The sequence below is a fragment of the Tympanuchus pallidicinctus genome, unplaced genomic scaffold, assembly GCF_026119805.1.
Source record: "Tympanuchus pallidicinctus isolate F22 unplaced genomic scaffold, pur_lepc_1.0 scaffold22, whole genome shotgun sequence".
Taxonomy (NCBI): Eukaryota; Metazoa; Chordata; class Aves; order Galliformes; family Phasianidae; genus Tympanuchus; species Tympanuchus pallidicinctus.
In genome coordinates this window covers 21,791,800-21,807,901 of record NW_026294739.1, presented here as the reverse complement: position 1 = coordinate 21,807,901, position 16,102 = coordinate 21,791,800, and the positions used below count along the sequence as shown (strand labels likewise).

At 43.7% G+C, this 16,102-nt stretch overlaps 1 protein-coding gene across 1 annotated transcript in view; it reads left to right on the top strand.

Moving 5' to 3' along the window:
- The window catches only part of RSRC1 (arginine and serine rich coiled-coil 1), a 111,269-nt gene that overhangs the window by 62,851 nt on the left and 32,316 nt on the right, over positions 1-16,102 (top strand). Inside the window, exon 7 of the mRNA XM_052686116.1 lies at positions 4,400-4,451. Within this exon, the coding sequence (XP_052542076.1) occupies positions 4,400-4,451 (52 nt within the window). The remainder of the gene's footprint in view (positions 1-4,399; positions 4,452-16,102) is intronic.

Sequence of the window (16,102 nt, the reverse complement as noted above, 5' to 3'; positions counted from 1 at the left end):
TGTATTTTCTCCTGAAGGATTCCTGCAGAGTTCAAATCAAGCAGTCCAATGCTTTCAGTGATTGTTTTTAAGAGACCTCAACGCACCAGTTTGTAAATCTCACTCACTCAGTGGGCAGCTGGCCCGTGTGCTGTACCTGCTTCCAGGACGGCCATTTTCTTTGCTTTTTGTCAACAACCTTCACTGAAATCGATCCGAGATGTGTTACAGTTCTTTAAAGGGCTGTGGCAGCGTGCAGAATGGTTTGAGTACGAAATGAAACTCACTGAGGGGTTTGAGCTGCGTGTGGCCGTTTGCCTTCCGTTCAGTTCCAGTGAGCCACTGCTGTCCTGCCTGAGACTTGGCTCATATTCCCAGGTAAGAAGCAGAGCTTCCTGACCTGCCAACACCGTGTTGGCGGTGTGCTGAAGGTGCCTGGGTGCCTGTTGGAGGAGAAGCCGGGTGAAGGGGAGCTGTGATTAAAGTTAACCAATCCAGATGCTTTGATGACCGCTTCTGTCCCGGGTGACAGATGGAAAAGGACGCTGTGGAGATACGGGCTGTGTCACAGCGCCTGTTGTGGCTGGGGGCAGTGTAACGGTCAGGGACAATATCACCTGCTTTCTCCTTTGGTCTCGATTTTTAATGACAATTCCATTGGACAAAAAGCATGTAGTTAAAGCACTCTTGAACATAACATTCTCATATTCCATTAGGTTGCTCAGCAGCTTTTGAGCTGTGACTTTGAGCTGTGCCAACAGTTCTGCCTTTCCTCTCCAAAAGGCTCCAAGCTGCAGCCATAGGGCTATGCCGTTCCCTCCTGTTATCCTGCTGGCCTGATGTGGAGACGTCAGCAGCCCTGGGGTAGCAGGAATGAACGCTTGGAGAAGTGTCCCAGGCCTTGCTGTGAGTTGGGCTGCAGGTGGCTGTGGCCAGGAGAGCCTTCCTCCACCCACAGGTCTCCCAGACCATCGCCCTGTGTGGGCATTTTGTGCTAGTTAAGCTCTGCCTTTCAATTCATCATTAGTCACGTTCTTCTTGAGACCTTTACATACATTAAAAGACAAAATCGCTTTCTGGCTTCTTTTCCCTTTCTCCTTCTGGGTAATGATTACCCTTTCCTAGTTAGCATGTTGCTTATACTGCCTTTTTGCTTCTTGCTTTTTTCTTTTTTGTCCTGAATGGAAATGGCAAAGACATCTGTGTGTTTGATGAACAGATATTGTTATTATTCCATGCTTTCCATGTTTTTTTTCCCCACTTTTAATTCATGTGCATCGTATTTAGATGTTGTCAGACCTACACAATTATCAAAGATCAAGATTTTTGTTGTGCTACATTCTATTTCGAGACCCTAATGGATCATTTTAGTAATTGGCTTTAGACTGTAACTAATGTGTATTGGTGAGAGGTCCATAAGAATATACAAACTGATAGGAAATGGAACATGGGCTGTTATTTAAGCTTATAGTGTTTTCTGTTCCTGTTTGTGCCTCAGGTAAACAGCCCAACAGGCAGATGATGACCCCAAACAGCACAGCACCAGGCTTTTACATTAAGAAGGCTGTGCTGCTTGGAGGCTGCAAACCATCTGATTTTCTTCTCCAGATTATTTTTTTTTGGAAATTCTCCTCCAGTTTTGTCCTACATAGCAGGAGGGTAAAACTGCTGTGTCAGTCTCATAGAAATCATGTGTGTTTCATTGTTAGCAGTGAGCATTTTCTTACAGCCAGTGCATCAGCTGGATAGTAACAAAAACAAGTCCTGGTTTCTGCATTATCTGTAGCAGAATGATGATGCTGGGTTCGGAGCAAGCTGCCAAACATCTCTCCTGTTTGCTCAGTAAGCAAAGCTCCCTTCCTGCTTGCATTTTCCCACTGTATCCATTTGCACGTTGCTCACACGGTCAGGGTTTGGGAGCAGGTAGAGCTGCAGCAGGTCAGAGCATTGGTCCTGCCACAGCATTGTGTGCAGAATGATGGCAGCAGTGAGGACCTGCCACATCAGGACTATCCTTGTAAGGGTCAATCCTTTAAGATGACCAATGTCTGGAAAGGTAGGAGTTGAAATCAAATAATGCTGGATAGGTTTCGGCATTTCCCTGTTACTGATTCACATTACAAACTCTTTTGGTTTTGTTTTTCCTAAAGAAAAAAAAGTATTTTTCTATCAGTTTTGATTTTGCCAGCCTCAACTCCCTTTGGTTTGCTCTGGTTTGGTGTGAAAGAGCAGCTCTCAGTCTCTTTTGTGCTTTTTTCTTTGGTTTGGCCGTTTGTTTTGCATTGTGTGCTCCTCTGTGGTGTTCTGTAATAGAAATAACTTCTTTATCTGCTCTTTCTTTGGCAATTTTTTTTTAAATTTCCTAACCCTTCAGTGAAGAAGAGATGACTTGAAAGCAATGCAGGCGTTCTTGTGCTAAACAAACATGTCACAGTCTTTTTCATAACCTGATGAAGCTCTGTTATAGATGTGGATTAGGCTTCTTTATTGCCTTCTCCTTGCTGAGATGCTAGGTTGCTCTGAAAGTAATGCCTCCTATTTATTTCCTTAGAAAATACAACAGGTACAAAGAGCACAATACCTCTGCTTGATGGAGCAGGTCCTTGGCTACCAAGCACAGCACAGCCATCACCATTAGCTGTGCGTTCTTGCCACTGATGAACAAGATCCTGCATGCCGTGCTCCGGTGCTGAGACACATTGCTCATAGGAAACTGAAGGATGGATTTCTGCTCAGCTTTCAAAATCATACATGGGCTTATTAATTGGTGCTTATTTGCTGAGTCCTTTGGGTATTATGTTGGTTTTGGTTATTAAACTGGGATTTTACTGAGTAGGATTGCATGGATAGAAACTTGAAGCTGGGGAAATGACGTCTTGCTGAGGAGACCTGTATTTAACACAGCTACAGTTGGTATTCTGTTCTGAAGTGCAGTGTGTGCTTGTAGTAATATTGTTCTCAAAATATGAGCAGGGCTGTCCTTTATTGCCCCTGCTGTGATGGCAATTAGCCACAAGGCTTTGAGTCATCTGCAGGAAGAACCTGGACGCTGACCTTGTCTGTGGGGGCAGGGGAAGATGTAACAGTGACACATGGCAGCAAAGGAGCTCACAGAGTTTTGGGGATCTTTCAGATTTCTGTGCACAGAACAGAGGGCAGTTGTGTGCCTGTAGGAAACTGTGATTTTATTGGCAAGTGGAAAGTCTTGTAAATTACCAACTCGACTGTTTCTGTTAAACAGATTTGTTATCCTAATTCCCCTCTGCAGGTCTGCTTTATGATTTCAATTCCTGGCAGCTCGTGGAGCCAGGACAGCTAAGGAGGGCTGTGTGTGTGCTGCAGACAGCAGGCACTTGGGGGCTGCCTGCTGGGAGGGCTGCTGCATGGCACTGCTGCTTTGGTGTTTATCCCATGCAAAGACAAAGCATTGGTGTACAGTACGTGCAAATGAATCCCTGCCACGCTGGGGTTTGTTAGGCTTTTGTAGATGTGTTTAATTTAAGTCTTGCATCAGAAGTAGGCTGAAGACTTCAAGAAATAAAATCTATCGCCTCCATCAAAGTGACTGTTTCAAACCTGGTAGCTGAAAGAAGAGCTGAATTTCCTCTGCCGTTCAACCTTTATAAAAGCAAAACGTTCTGCCAAAGGTGTGCCATGGATCACATCACCTGCTCCCTGTTGCTGGCTGGAAGCTTGTGAAGTGTTTGTCCCCTTGCTACAAGTAGGGCCCCCAGTCTCCACATTTAATACTAGTCCAGGCTGCCAGGGCCTCATCCAACCTGGCCTTGAGCACCTCCAGGGATGGATGGGGCATCCACAGCCTCACAGAAGAAGTGTTGGGGTAGCAACATCTGCCTCCAGGAGCTGAGCAGCAGCACCAAAAGTTCCTGTGTGCCTTGTTTTCAGTGCTGAGCAGAAACCTCCCAAACTTTTGAGATGCTTAGGGAAATAATCAACTTCTGAACTGCGTGACAAATGGGGTTTGTGTATAGATTTAACTGTGAAAACGTTTGAGTGGCTTCAAAATGAGAGGGATGGCAAGCACATTGGACACAGTGAAACATCACTTGGAGTAATTAGCATAGTGGGTACACAGCCAACAGCATTGCTCCACAGCCCACAGTGCGGAGAAATACCTTGAGGAAAGGAAGGCATCAAAACAGATAGCAGAGCAAGTGTGAACAACCTGCCATATTAATCCTGTTAGGAGCCGACGGGAGCGGTGTGCGGTGGGGTCATGGCTGAGGCCAGGCTGGGCTGCTGCGCTGCTGCTTAGCTTAGAAGCGTTCAGTTTGGAGTCCCTGCTCGAAGCTGAGCTGCTCGCCGAGGCTGGCTTCCCCTTGCAGCCTCTGGGGATGGTGGGGATGCTGGGGGGCCACGCGTGGCAAACGTGCAAGGCTGACAGACCCTCTCTTTGCAGACTCCTGCAGAGCAGGCCAAGGCTCGATTGCAGCTGGTGCTGGAGGCGGCGGGTAAGTCTTGCTGTTACAAGTAACGCTGCATTCTTCAACTGTGTTTCTCTTTCATGATATCAGAAAAACGAGGCCTGTCAATATAGTATTGTTTTCTGTTGGGCACGAGTCAAGCCCCTTTCTCTGTCGCTCGCTTCTGTTTCTGGTTAAGTTGAAACTGCTGCGCATCACTGCTGGCGTTGGCTGAATGTCTCTGGAGAAATGAAGTGAGTACTTCGTTGTCTTCACAGGTTTGGCCTCTTGCTGCTACTGCTGAAACTACTCAAAAACTTGGTTTTGTTGTTTTATTTTATAGCAGTGAGCTGAATTGGTGCAGGTAAGTACTTACATTGATTTATTTGAAGTGGTTGCAGAAATAGGTAGTTTTCTCTTTGAAATGTCTATGCTGAAGTTTGTAATCTTGTTTTTTTGAGTCCTATTTTATCTTTCCCATTAAAAATGTCAATTTTTCACTTAAAAAGGAAAAAATTCAACATTTCAAGCACATTGTAATAGACACGTATTTGTCTGTGGTTCAGCCTTCATCTCTAGTATGTGCGTTTGTAACTTAAAAGCAACAATTCCCACTCCCAGTGTTTGTATTTCCTCCTCAGCAAAGCCTTCTGTTCCAAGGGTTATCTGTCTTCTCACGTTCCTGGATTTTTCTCCAGAAATGCATTTACCCTTCTGTATTGTAGCTCCAAATGCATTCGTTGTTCTCCGTAACTTTTAATAAATCTCTGAAGCACGCGATGATAAAGTGGTTGTGACAGCACTGACCTAAAAAAGCGCAATTTGTTTGTACTGCTCACATCTGTCACACCTCATTTTTTAATTTAACACCTGGAAGTGTACAGAAGATACCCATGAGCTGTAGATCACTGCGGTTTGGGTCCCAGAAATATCCAGAAACGTATGAAAGGCCGATGACATTTTCTGATTTAAATATTCACCGTTGAAGTCGGAAATGTGGATTGGAGCTGCAAACTGTTGATAAAGAATTCAGGAGAGTTAATCTGTTTCTCTTATAGAAAATACAGGAAGAAATTATTTCCCATCTTTATCTAGGTGTTGGGAATCTTATACTTCTGAGCTCGTCCCCTATCCTTCTCCCAGTCCCACACTCAGTCAGTTACACTGAATCTTTCTTAAGGTGGTTTAAGAGGAGTGTTGGGTTTGTTAATGCTGTTGTTTCAATGTTCTGTGTCTGTTCATTGCAAAACCAGCACTCCAGCTTTCACAAAATAAGTGTTAGAGCATTACTGAGCAGCTACACTCTTCAGTTGGCTTTTCAAGGAGCTCAAAATCAGGAGGTTCGTTGTTACTATTGTGGCATGGGCTGAAAATACCTGTTTATTTCAATCTGCATGTTAGCAGTGATGAACAAAGCTGTTCTTTGTATACGTGGTGTTCAGTGCAGCGTCCATCCCAGAGTTGTGCATTCACTTGTGAATGTCTGCCTGCCACGTGGTAGGAATTGCTCTGCTCCTGCTAGGTGGGGAAAAAGCTGTGCTCTATTCAGAATATATTGCTGCATTTTGGTGACTATTAGTACACAGGTGTCTGAACAAACAAGTTTTAACTCTGCTGTGGTTCAAAATTACCAGCAAGCATAGGAGAGGACTTTGGGAAGGTCCCTTCCCTGTTCATCTCTGCTGCTGTGCTCCACTTACATTGGCATCTCCCCTTTCTGTGCCATTTCCATGCCAGACAGTAATCTGACATTTCCTTTTATCTTTGTGTAGAAATATATCTTTCTATTTCCTTCTGAAGATTTCCGTATTGTTCTGTACTTAAAAGGAATTATCCTAGAAGAAAATTTACTTTGCTTGCTTAGCAAATTTTTGATTCTCAACATGTTAGAAATACCTTTGAATGAATATAACACAGATAACAGAGAACTGTACATAAGCTATGTGAGGTTACAAAGTATATTAAACATTAATGTGTATAAATAGAAGCTTGTTTGTCTGTAAAGTATTTGTGAAATGTTTGTTGTAAGAGCAGACAAACTTCAAGTTCAAACTGGAACTGCTGATCTCTCGGTACTACCAGTATTTAAGCTGATGATCTGCTCTTCATTGTAGCCCTGCGAAATGTAGAGTTTTATTTATTTATTTTACTATCTAGGTTTACCTTTTGCTTAACCCATCAAGTAGTCTAAATTCTAACACATCCTTTACCAATGCTGCTGTTGCAGATTAAATATAGTAGCAAAAAAGGGGAGGCTGGGACATGCCTGCTGCGTGCTGGTGGAGAAGCCAAGTTACAGTTCTGTTGTGCTTGTGGTCTGAGGAAAGAAACTGCTAGCAGCATTGCTTAAGTTTGCTCAGGTACAATCCTTCATCTTCAATTACTGTTTTCTCCAGGACTTCCCTCGATTCCTAGAACACAAACAAACATCAGGGAAAACTGTTTTGGTGTTTTCTTCAACTTGGATGTAGGAAGAAATATGTATTTGTGTGCAGCCAGCTTTTGTGTCACTGGAGTTCAGGACGTGCCGGGATGTTTTGTTCAAACATGGCAGCAGGAGCTCCTCGCTCGTCTCCAAGCACAGAAGGGTTTGGTCCATGAGCTGGTTTTGCACTCTGTGTTAAGCCCATGCAGCAGCTCACCTTGTCTTCATGCCAGGTAGACAGGAGATGCTTCGGAGGTGTGATTCCAAATGGAAGCTGGGTGCAGAACTTCAGATGTTCTGTGATTTGCTTTGTTTCTTGTCATGCTTCTGGGAAGTATTTGCACGTCAGAAGCAGTCAGGGCTGTCTTCTCAATCTGAAGATGTCTGTGTACATGATTTTTTGCTTCTCGTTGACCAGTTGATGTGTAAATTATTTGGCTTTACTCTTATGGCTTTAAGCAAGAGAAAGAACTTGATAACACACGAGTAACGTTAGGGATTTTGAGTGTAGGTTTTGAAAGTGCTTGGCATGCCAACTTTTCCATGGCCTGTTCTCATGCAATGGCCACGGCTTCAAGAAATTAGTGTTATGTCATTGTGTTCCCTTCATTCTTTACTGCTCACTTCATCACCAGAGATGCTCGATTTTGGGGAAGGTGGCTGTCCAACGGCCTCCTCATCTGCACAGCCCTGCTGGGGGTTGCAGGTGTGAGCTGTAAAGCTGCTTTTAGAGTCTTTGCCATTCATTTGGGATATATTGACTGATTCCTCTGGAACAAAAGAAAGCAAGTAGTAAAGCAGCCACTGTTTTCACTGTGCTTCTGGCTTTTTGCTGTTGCTCTTTGGGAGATCAGAATTACGGCTTCTGGTCTCTGCAGGAAGGCTGGGAGAGCACGGTGCATTCACCTGGGGAGGGGCGGAGGGGAAGGTGGTGCCAGGGTGAAGTGTTGATGCCAGAAGCTTTGCCTCTGCCCTTCATTCGTGGTGGTGACCCCGCCGCACACTTTGTTAAATACTGCTGCTCTTTGTGAGCACAGATTAATTTCAGTATCTGTGCTCATTAAGGAGCGCAACATCTGAAGACGTGAAGCACTCCTCTCTAATTCTTAGGGTAACTGGGTTTTGATTTACAAAAACTGCTGTGGGTCTCACGTGCGCGCTTGTATTTGCAGGGCTTTATTCCGTTATCCTCCTTAGTATTTAGGCACACGGAGGCCTTTTTAGGGCGCTCTGACGGTGCTGCAGCAGCTCGCCACGTTCGAGCAGATGTTAAGCAGGCAATAGTTGAATGTTAATTTTGGGAGGGTGGGATGTTTAAGCCTATCTGAAGCATGTTGCATGTGGGCCTTCCAGACTTAGCTACAATGCTTTGTCTCTTGGGAGAATTTTAAAGCTAAACCTCTTTCTTTTTGTCGCTCTATATGGACTCTCTCAAGTCAGTATAAAGCAGATCATCCCTAGGCTAAAGCTCTTCAGCTTTTGTTATTGGGCTCTGTAGGCCTGTAATTAGGCCTCCTGGCAGGCCTTGCAGGCCAGTTAATGGTCATATGGAGTTTCTATGAGGCAGCCTGGCTTAGCGCAAATCCTTCGCGGGAATACGTTTATGGGTCACTTCCTACCAGGACCGGGCTTTGTGCGCCTGCCCCCGGGCTGACAGGAGCAGGTTCCCTTGACCATGGCCAGCTCGCTTCGCGCCGCACAATCTCCCACTAATCCCCAGTGTAAACAGAGGATTTAGCAGAGCTTCTGTCACTTACAGTTGCCAAACCACTTGGGTGTCTGTGATTCCTTTCCCAGCCTTCATTACCGAGGAGCACAGGAGATTTGAGCTCGGTTTGCTATTAAGCATTTGCTCGTGTTGCAAATGCTGAGGAAAAAGTTTCCCGTGCGCTGCATCCTGCTTGGCTAAAGGTGATAAAAATGATAGGGAGCCTTGGAAGGCAGCGGATTGGTGCCGTTAATTGCTGCGTGGCAGCCGTGTTTCCTCATTAAATGAAAACGTGGACAAATATCCCTAAATGGAAATGTGTTGATATGAGTTGGACCTTGCCGACCATCCATCCTAGCAAAGTAGCCTGAAAAATTTTCCAAGCGGAGGTTTCGTATTGTCCTTATAAAGGCGATTACAAAAGGCAATTGATCTGGATTTTCAAAGGTCCAGAGTTGAAATAAGTGACTGATCCATTTTTGGAATCTGCATTTCAATCTGTGGCTGAAAGAGCATTCGAGAATAGGGCATTTCTGTGCAAGGAATTCTTGATGGAGTTTATTTAAAGGCAACTGGAGAGCGGAGGCCCTAATATGACGTTAGCGAGGTGCGGGAGAAATTAATGAATAGAAATAAGCGTTCACCATTTATCAGATCTGTTTGGCAGCAGTTCTGGGTATCAGCTATTTTACTCATTATCTTTTGAATTATGCTATCAGATTGTTCCCTTTAATTTTGTACCATGCATCTTTATTACAGTTCACGTAGTCCTTGCGGAGAAAATAATGGAATAGAAGCACTTTGTCTTTAGCCGTGTAAGAATGCGAGTGTTTTATAATACTTGTGTTTCTTTATCTCCCCGCTATAATGCGTTTTATTAGAGAGAAAAATCCTCATTTGTGCTCCCAGTGCCTGATAAATATATAGCCCGATATTCTCTCTTTTCTGCTATCACAGTGGCTCATAACAGATGTGGCTGAAAGGACCACATACGTAGACTGTATGATTTTAGTCTGGTGGAACTAATAGGATCACTCGCTACTTTATAGACTCTTGCTTTTCTTTTACTTTAATAAAAACTGTTTAGTTAAATAGGATGGCCTCTGTTTTGCTCTTTGCTAGCTCTGCAAAGCAGTAAGGCAAGCAGGTGGCAACAAGTATGAAGACTTTCATGTTATCGGTGCTTAGCTTTGGATGCCAAACTTATAAAATGTTTATGGATTTATTGTGCCGGGTTTTATTTTTCTTGTGTCGATTTTTGGGTTAGTAATTATCCAAACGGCTTTAGAAGGATGGATAATGGGTAATGTGTGTTGGCTTATATAAGCAAGGGATGAAATAGGACACGAAAACTTTAGGTTTACGTGATACGGGTAAAATATAACTTATTAAATGCTCTGTTAGCCAGAAATAGAAATTTTAATGAATTTAAAAGTTGCTGAAAATTGAGAAATAGCTTAATTAATACGGTTAGTATGTGAATACGCTGAGTCTGACTTGATACCAACTCCTTATTTCTGCCAGTATCAAACAGTTGCTTTAAGCTGTGTCCATCAGCACTGAGTTTTACTTCTGTTTGTATGGAAATCTCAATCCTGTGAGCACAAGTGGAACAATTTCTGTACATCACAGTGTTGATTTCGTTTGCTAAAGACTTTTTTTAGAGGTGTGCTCAGGTACAAATTCGAGGAGGAGCTGTGGTTCCCATTGCTGCTGTGGTTTCAGCTGCCAGCATTAATTGCTTATAGCCCTGCGAATTGCCACTGATGCCTTTTCTGCCTTAATGCCTGCCTTAATGCCCTCTCCATGTCCTCTGTTCACCTTATGGCTCAGGTTTGGTTGGAATAATCGCAATTCCTGGGCCAGCTGCTGGTTCTTACTTGGTCAGCAGTGTCTGATCCCAACTCACTCGGTTGTGTCACGGAACGAGGCTGAGTGCTCTCATGAGGGCATGGTGTGGAATACCAATCACAAAGGTCATAAAGCCACAGCAGCTTTCCATCGGCAGGAGGAACAAACTGTGGGTGATGCAGCAGTTTTCGACTGAAACTTCTACTCCAAAGTCTAAGTGCACTGGAATTTTTAAAGGGAAGTAAGCACATCATCGTATATTCGCTATGACAGACAAGCTTGGAATCCTTACTGGGAGCCTTCCTGGCGTGGTTGTGTTTCTTCCCATAGTGCGTAGTAATGTGCAGAGCCCTCAGGACTGGGGAAAAGAAAAGCCTGAGAGATCCAGCCAGCCAGGCTGGCAGGCCAGCGTGGGCTTTTGAAGTTGCTCTTTCCCAGCTGAACTTCCCATCGTGATACAGCTCTCTCGGGCGGTTTCAGACCTTCCTGGGCAATTAGCTGTGAGTTTCCCAGTCCTCCATCTCCTAAGGACCTCAGTTGTCTCTGAGGAAAGCCAGTGGCGCTGCTGGGGGGCTGAGCACCCAGAAGTGGCCCTGCCCCACTTGGCTGCTCCCCAGCCCATGCTTCCCATTGGGATTCTTGGGTGAATCCCATTGCCCCAAGCTATTGGTGGCCGGGTGGTAGTTGCTCTGCTTTAGGTCGTTGCCACTGTTGATGAAATGTAGCCATGTAGCACTCATCCCTACCAGTAGATATTATTTGTTTTCAGTTGATTATTTCGGAGCCTTTATCGGAACGTTTCAGGTCTGGTTCCATCTGTGCTCTTGTGTTAGTCTCAAAGCAGCAGAATAGCTGAAGGGCTGCTGATAGTTTGAAATAAAATTAACACTTATTTTCCCTGATGAGAGCCTGATTTGTGAGGAGCTGGGTTTGTGTATTTTAACACGGTGTGCATTTGGAATGAAGCCAGTGCTGCGTGTAATGATTGCACATTAAGTTAGTAAATAATAATAATGAAAACAACAAAACACACCACTGACAAGGAAACGGATGTCAGAATAAAATAGCGGTAGCTGTTTTTTATGTTGTGTGTTTGATGAGAACTGGAAGTAGTTCCAACAAAGATGCACACAGTTGTTGAACTCACCTGGTCAGTGTGCAGCAGTGAGCTCTGCAGCCAGGCACGAGTGCTTACACAGCTGGACATTAAATACATTTATTCATACATTACTTGCTCCTAATTTGTTGGCAAAGCTACATAATCTCATTAGGGTACTAAAAAAAAAAATACTTTCTGCATGCAAAGCTACAGCTTTATAATTAAGAGTCATTAATCCAAGTAATTATTTTTAAATCATATTAATGGTCTTGTCCTTATGGAGTATGTGGTTTTGATGTGCAGCTGTTTTGTGTCACTGGTGAGCAAACAGTTATTTAATCAATAATTTCTTCAACTTCTTTTTCATGATTGCTGAAAAAATATGGCGTTTTAATTAAACAAATTTGAGCAGAGAATAAAATACATCTGAAAGAAAGTAATTCACTTCTGCAAGCTGTAATGCTGCTGTGCCTGTGTCTAAAAGCCATTTGCTCCATGAACGTATTTCAGACTCTGGTAAGAGGTAATAAATAAAAAAAAGCTTTGTTTTGAGCCATTGTTGTGGCATAGATTTCAATGTGTGATTTCCAGTGTAAGAAGCCCAGGAGTAGCTGCTAAATTGTGCCCTAAAGAACAGACCGGTGGAGTACGGCTGCCTTTTGGTATGTAAATATGGACATCAAAACTGAGACAGAACCTAGAAGTGAGTGTGCAGTAATTTTATTAGCCAGGGAACGTTTGGTGCCTTGAGAAATAAACCTAAAGCTGTTAGAATTTCTATTTCTTGGTTAGTTTTTTGTGAGAGCTGTTGTGCTCCCAGGAAGCAGAGGTATCTCAGGCCCACGTTACAACTAGTCAGAACGTTGTAGCATATGGTACACATGATTTTGATGCAAATATGTGTGCTAATTACGTGCAGATGAATCTTGCAGTCCTGCTATTGATCTTAAGTCAAAGACAATTTTTCAGTTAGTTTAAGTTTTGTTATCAATTCGTATTTAGCAACTTTGCCCGGTAATTTAATTATGCGCCGCTTTGGCTGCAGAAACCATATGTGGTTGTGCAGCAATTTGCTGTTTAGAAACGCCTTGTGGGAAATGTTCTGTCTTAATATCGACAGCACAGCATCCCTTGCTCGTTGTGCGCTGTCTGTTGTGCCATCATCTCTGTGGAGGTGCCTGCTTTGGCCTGTGGCCATCAGAGCATTGGTCAGAACATGTGCCCTGCTGGTACACACACCCATACATTCTGGTGTGTTTCCCACCCTTCAGCTTAGATGTTCCACAAACAAATCTGGAGAGTTTGGCTGTGCCCAAAGAGGGGCTGGACGGTGCTTGGTCTGCCCGCAGTGCTGCCTTTTGCTGATGAAGAGGAGACACTTAAGACTTAATTACAATAAGGCAAAATGATTGTGGAATAATGATGATGGCTTGCAGAAATACAAATGGGGTTTAGAGATCTTAACGCCCTGAAAATACAGCAGGGGTTTGCGAATGCTGGGAGACGCAGGTAGTTGGGTGCAGTGTGGCTCTCTGCTCATTTGCCCGTTGGAGATGTTCGGGTCAGAAGCACCTGAAGGTCTTCTTCCACGCCTCCTGTAACTCACTTGTATTCATTCCTTCACTTGAACCCAGAACGGTATTCAATGTGGGTAATAAAATCCTTGTTTTACAGTTATTGAAAGAATATTTATCACGGCTCTATTAAATATAGAGTAATCAGTGTGCCATTTTTTCCAAGTGCTTTCGTTTGCTCATGTTTTCTTTGTTGACCCAAATGAATGAAATTAGAACAAACAATCTCGGAGTCATTTGTAATCAAGAGCTGATTAATGGAGTTTGGTTTCGTAGCCATTATTCATTCAAGAACACCTGATATCCTTCCCATAAACAAATTGTGTTTGTCCAAATTAAGAAATGAAATGAAGCATTTGATGAGTTTATGATTGACCCTTCTAACTCCGAGCCCATTACTCAATGTCGTTATCACACAGAACTGTTTGACTAATGTGCTGTCTGAAGAAGCATGTGGATTTATTATGATTTCTGATTAATGCGTGCTGCAAGCCAAACTACTAGATTGTAATAATTTTTTGATTTTCATTTGAGCAATCGCTGAAGATTTTCATCAGTGATGAAATGCGTTTGTGTCCCATTAGATTTAGAGATGATTATAAGGTGTCGACTAAATAAATCTTGAAGCACAGCACTGGGTGTTTTTCAAAGATGGGTTTTTCCCTCGTAGTGCTGTGGTGGGCAGTCATCCTTATGGAAAGCCAGGCATCTTTTAGTAGGAGCTTCTGTGTGACTGATATTCTCGTGGCTGAGGCTACCAGTAAGAATTCCTGTACAAAATGGGCAGTGCTGATTTCCTTCTGTTTGTAGGTTTGGTTTATGAAAGGTTAATCTGTCTGTTTTAAAACTGGTTACTCTGGTCGTTTTGAAAGGCTTCTTGTAGTACTGAGACCAAGAATGTGTGTGAAAAGTAGATTTTAAGATAAGCTTCTGTAATAAAAGGGTGGCTTTGCTTCAAACACTGCTCTCTGCACTATTTCAGGAAGCACATTGTGTGTGTTAACAGTTTTATCTAAAGGTAAGCGAGAGTTTTCCCTGAGAAAAAGCACCCAACCAGTACATCTTGTATGGTCTTCTGTGAGAGCTTTGGGTAGTAACTCTTGCAGAGTGCATCTGGAGAGGTTAGCCAAAAGAAAGTCGCCCAAATATATGATGATAAACTTATTCTGACTGCCCAGAGCAACATCTGCCTGTAGCATCTAAAACTCCTGATTGCATTAAGGTGCTCAGAGAGACCTGAGCAGGCACCAGCAATCTTCTCTTGATCCTAAACCAAAGATTGTGTAAAGGAGAGAGCAAGTGAATTAAAGCACTGCCTTGAATGCCTTCTAAGAACAGCTAAAACCTGAAAATAAAGACAGTAAATAAATAATACGATGACCTGATGGCAAGGATGGTGAAGCTGGTGTTTATTCTTCACTCAATGGTATGTTGGCACGTAACCCCTCCATCTGCACACGTACACAATGTTTCTGCCTTTTGTAAGAGAAAAGCCAAGCTTTCATGTGACACTCTTCCAAATATGAATCAATATGCAAAAGCAAGAAAAGTTCACACTGAATTAAATCTGCAGACAGTTATTTCGGCTGTGTTTCCACAGGCTTAACGAAGAACTGCACTGTGATGCATGGGAAAGGGCAAAGCGGGGTCTTTGTTAAATGGCAAGGAGGAAAGCTTGTGCCCTTTGCTGCATCACTTGTATCCATCACCCCAGTGAGAGGGGAAAAACGTTTGGAATCACAGCTGACTGGAGCAATCGAATGCATGCATGCATGTCAGATCTTCCCATTAGATCTATTCTATTGCTGCTCTGCGTGGCTACAGCGTAATTTATTATTTAAGATTTCTGGGCTGACTTCTTTGTTTAAGCCATCACATATCCCTTTATGCTGTTAAAATACCCACTGAAATGGTTTAATCAAGGTATTGTCTTAAAGGTTCTGAGCGTTTTAAGCTCTGAAGCCCTTGGGGAGCACTGAGAAATGTTACTGATGTTATGTTGGTTAGCCTCTTTGATGAAATCGTGACGCCACTGCTATCAACTCAGGGCAAGAGAACCTGAGGGAGGATTCTGTTCTTGATGAAATCGGGGTTATTTGTGTTCACCTGGTAGGAGCACAGTGTTAGAACTGAGCCCTGCTGTGCCTGAGCTGTGCTGCTGAGCACAGGGCAGTGCTTGGGGTTGGGCTGAAGGGGCCCAGTTTGGTCAGTGCGGGTAAATGCAGGGCCGGGTGTGTTGTTGGGTGTTGGTGCAGTGCTGGAATGGAGCAGGGAGGCAGTAATACCTTGCACTGAGAGCTGGTAGGAGCTGAACCTATGTCCAGTGGTCTCATTACATGTGAATCATTGCTGTAGGTGGTATTGTTAGCAGTGTTTGTGTCAGAGCCGTCCGACCAGTTGCTTTGGAGGCATGTGGCAGAATTATCGGTGCGGGCAGCTCCTTCCTCACGCTCTGCTTCCTCACCAGCCCAGCTCCGGGCTGCTGCTTCCTCGGGGGGAGATCTGGGGGAGTTCAGCCACGGTTGTTTGCAGTAAGCTCTCCTTCATAGTTTATCGGTTTGGGGAAACTTAGGGGTAATTGCACTGGGACAAAACAAAAAGGGAGTTCTTGGTGCAGAAACTGCTGCTTGTTGCATCCCAGGTGCTTTTAGCACTCACTAAAGAGAAATCTTCCACATGTCTTATACAGACAAAGCGTCTTTCCTTACTCCTATCTTCAGAAGTATCTGTGCTGTCATTTACCTCCCCCCTCAAAGCAGAACAACAAACGAAATGCAGAAAAATCAATTGGAGCACACTTACACATGGAACGTTTTGGCCTGAACAAATCAGAGCAATGAAGTTGCAATATCCAGCTTCCAACAGTCAGACAATCCTAAAGAGATGTTGTGCTGTCATCACCCTACAATATATTAAGCCGTTCATCCTGAACCATACTATAGAAGTGCAGTTATTACGTGTGGGTATTATTCCAATTATTTTCTGTGATGCATGAATTTAACCACAATCAATGCTTACTCTCTGTGTAGGGAACCCTGCAGT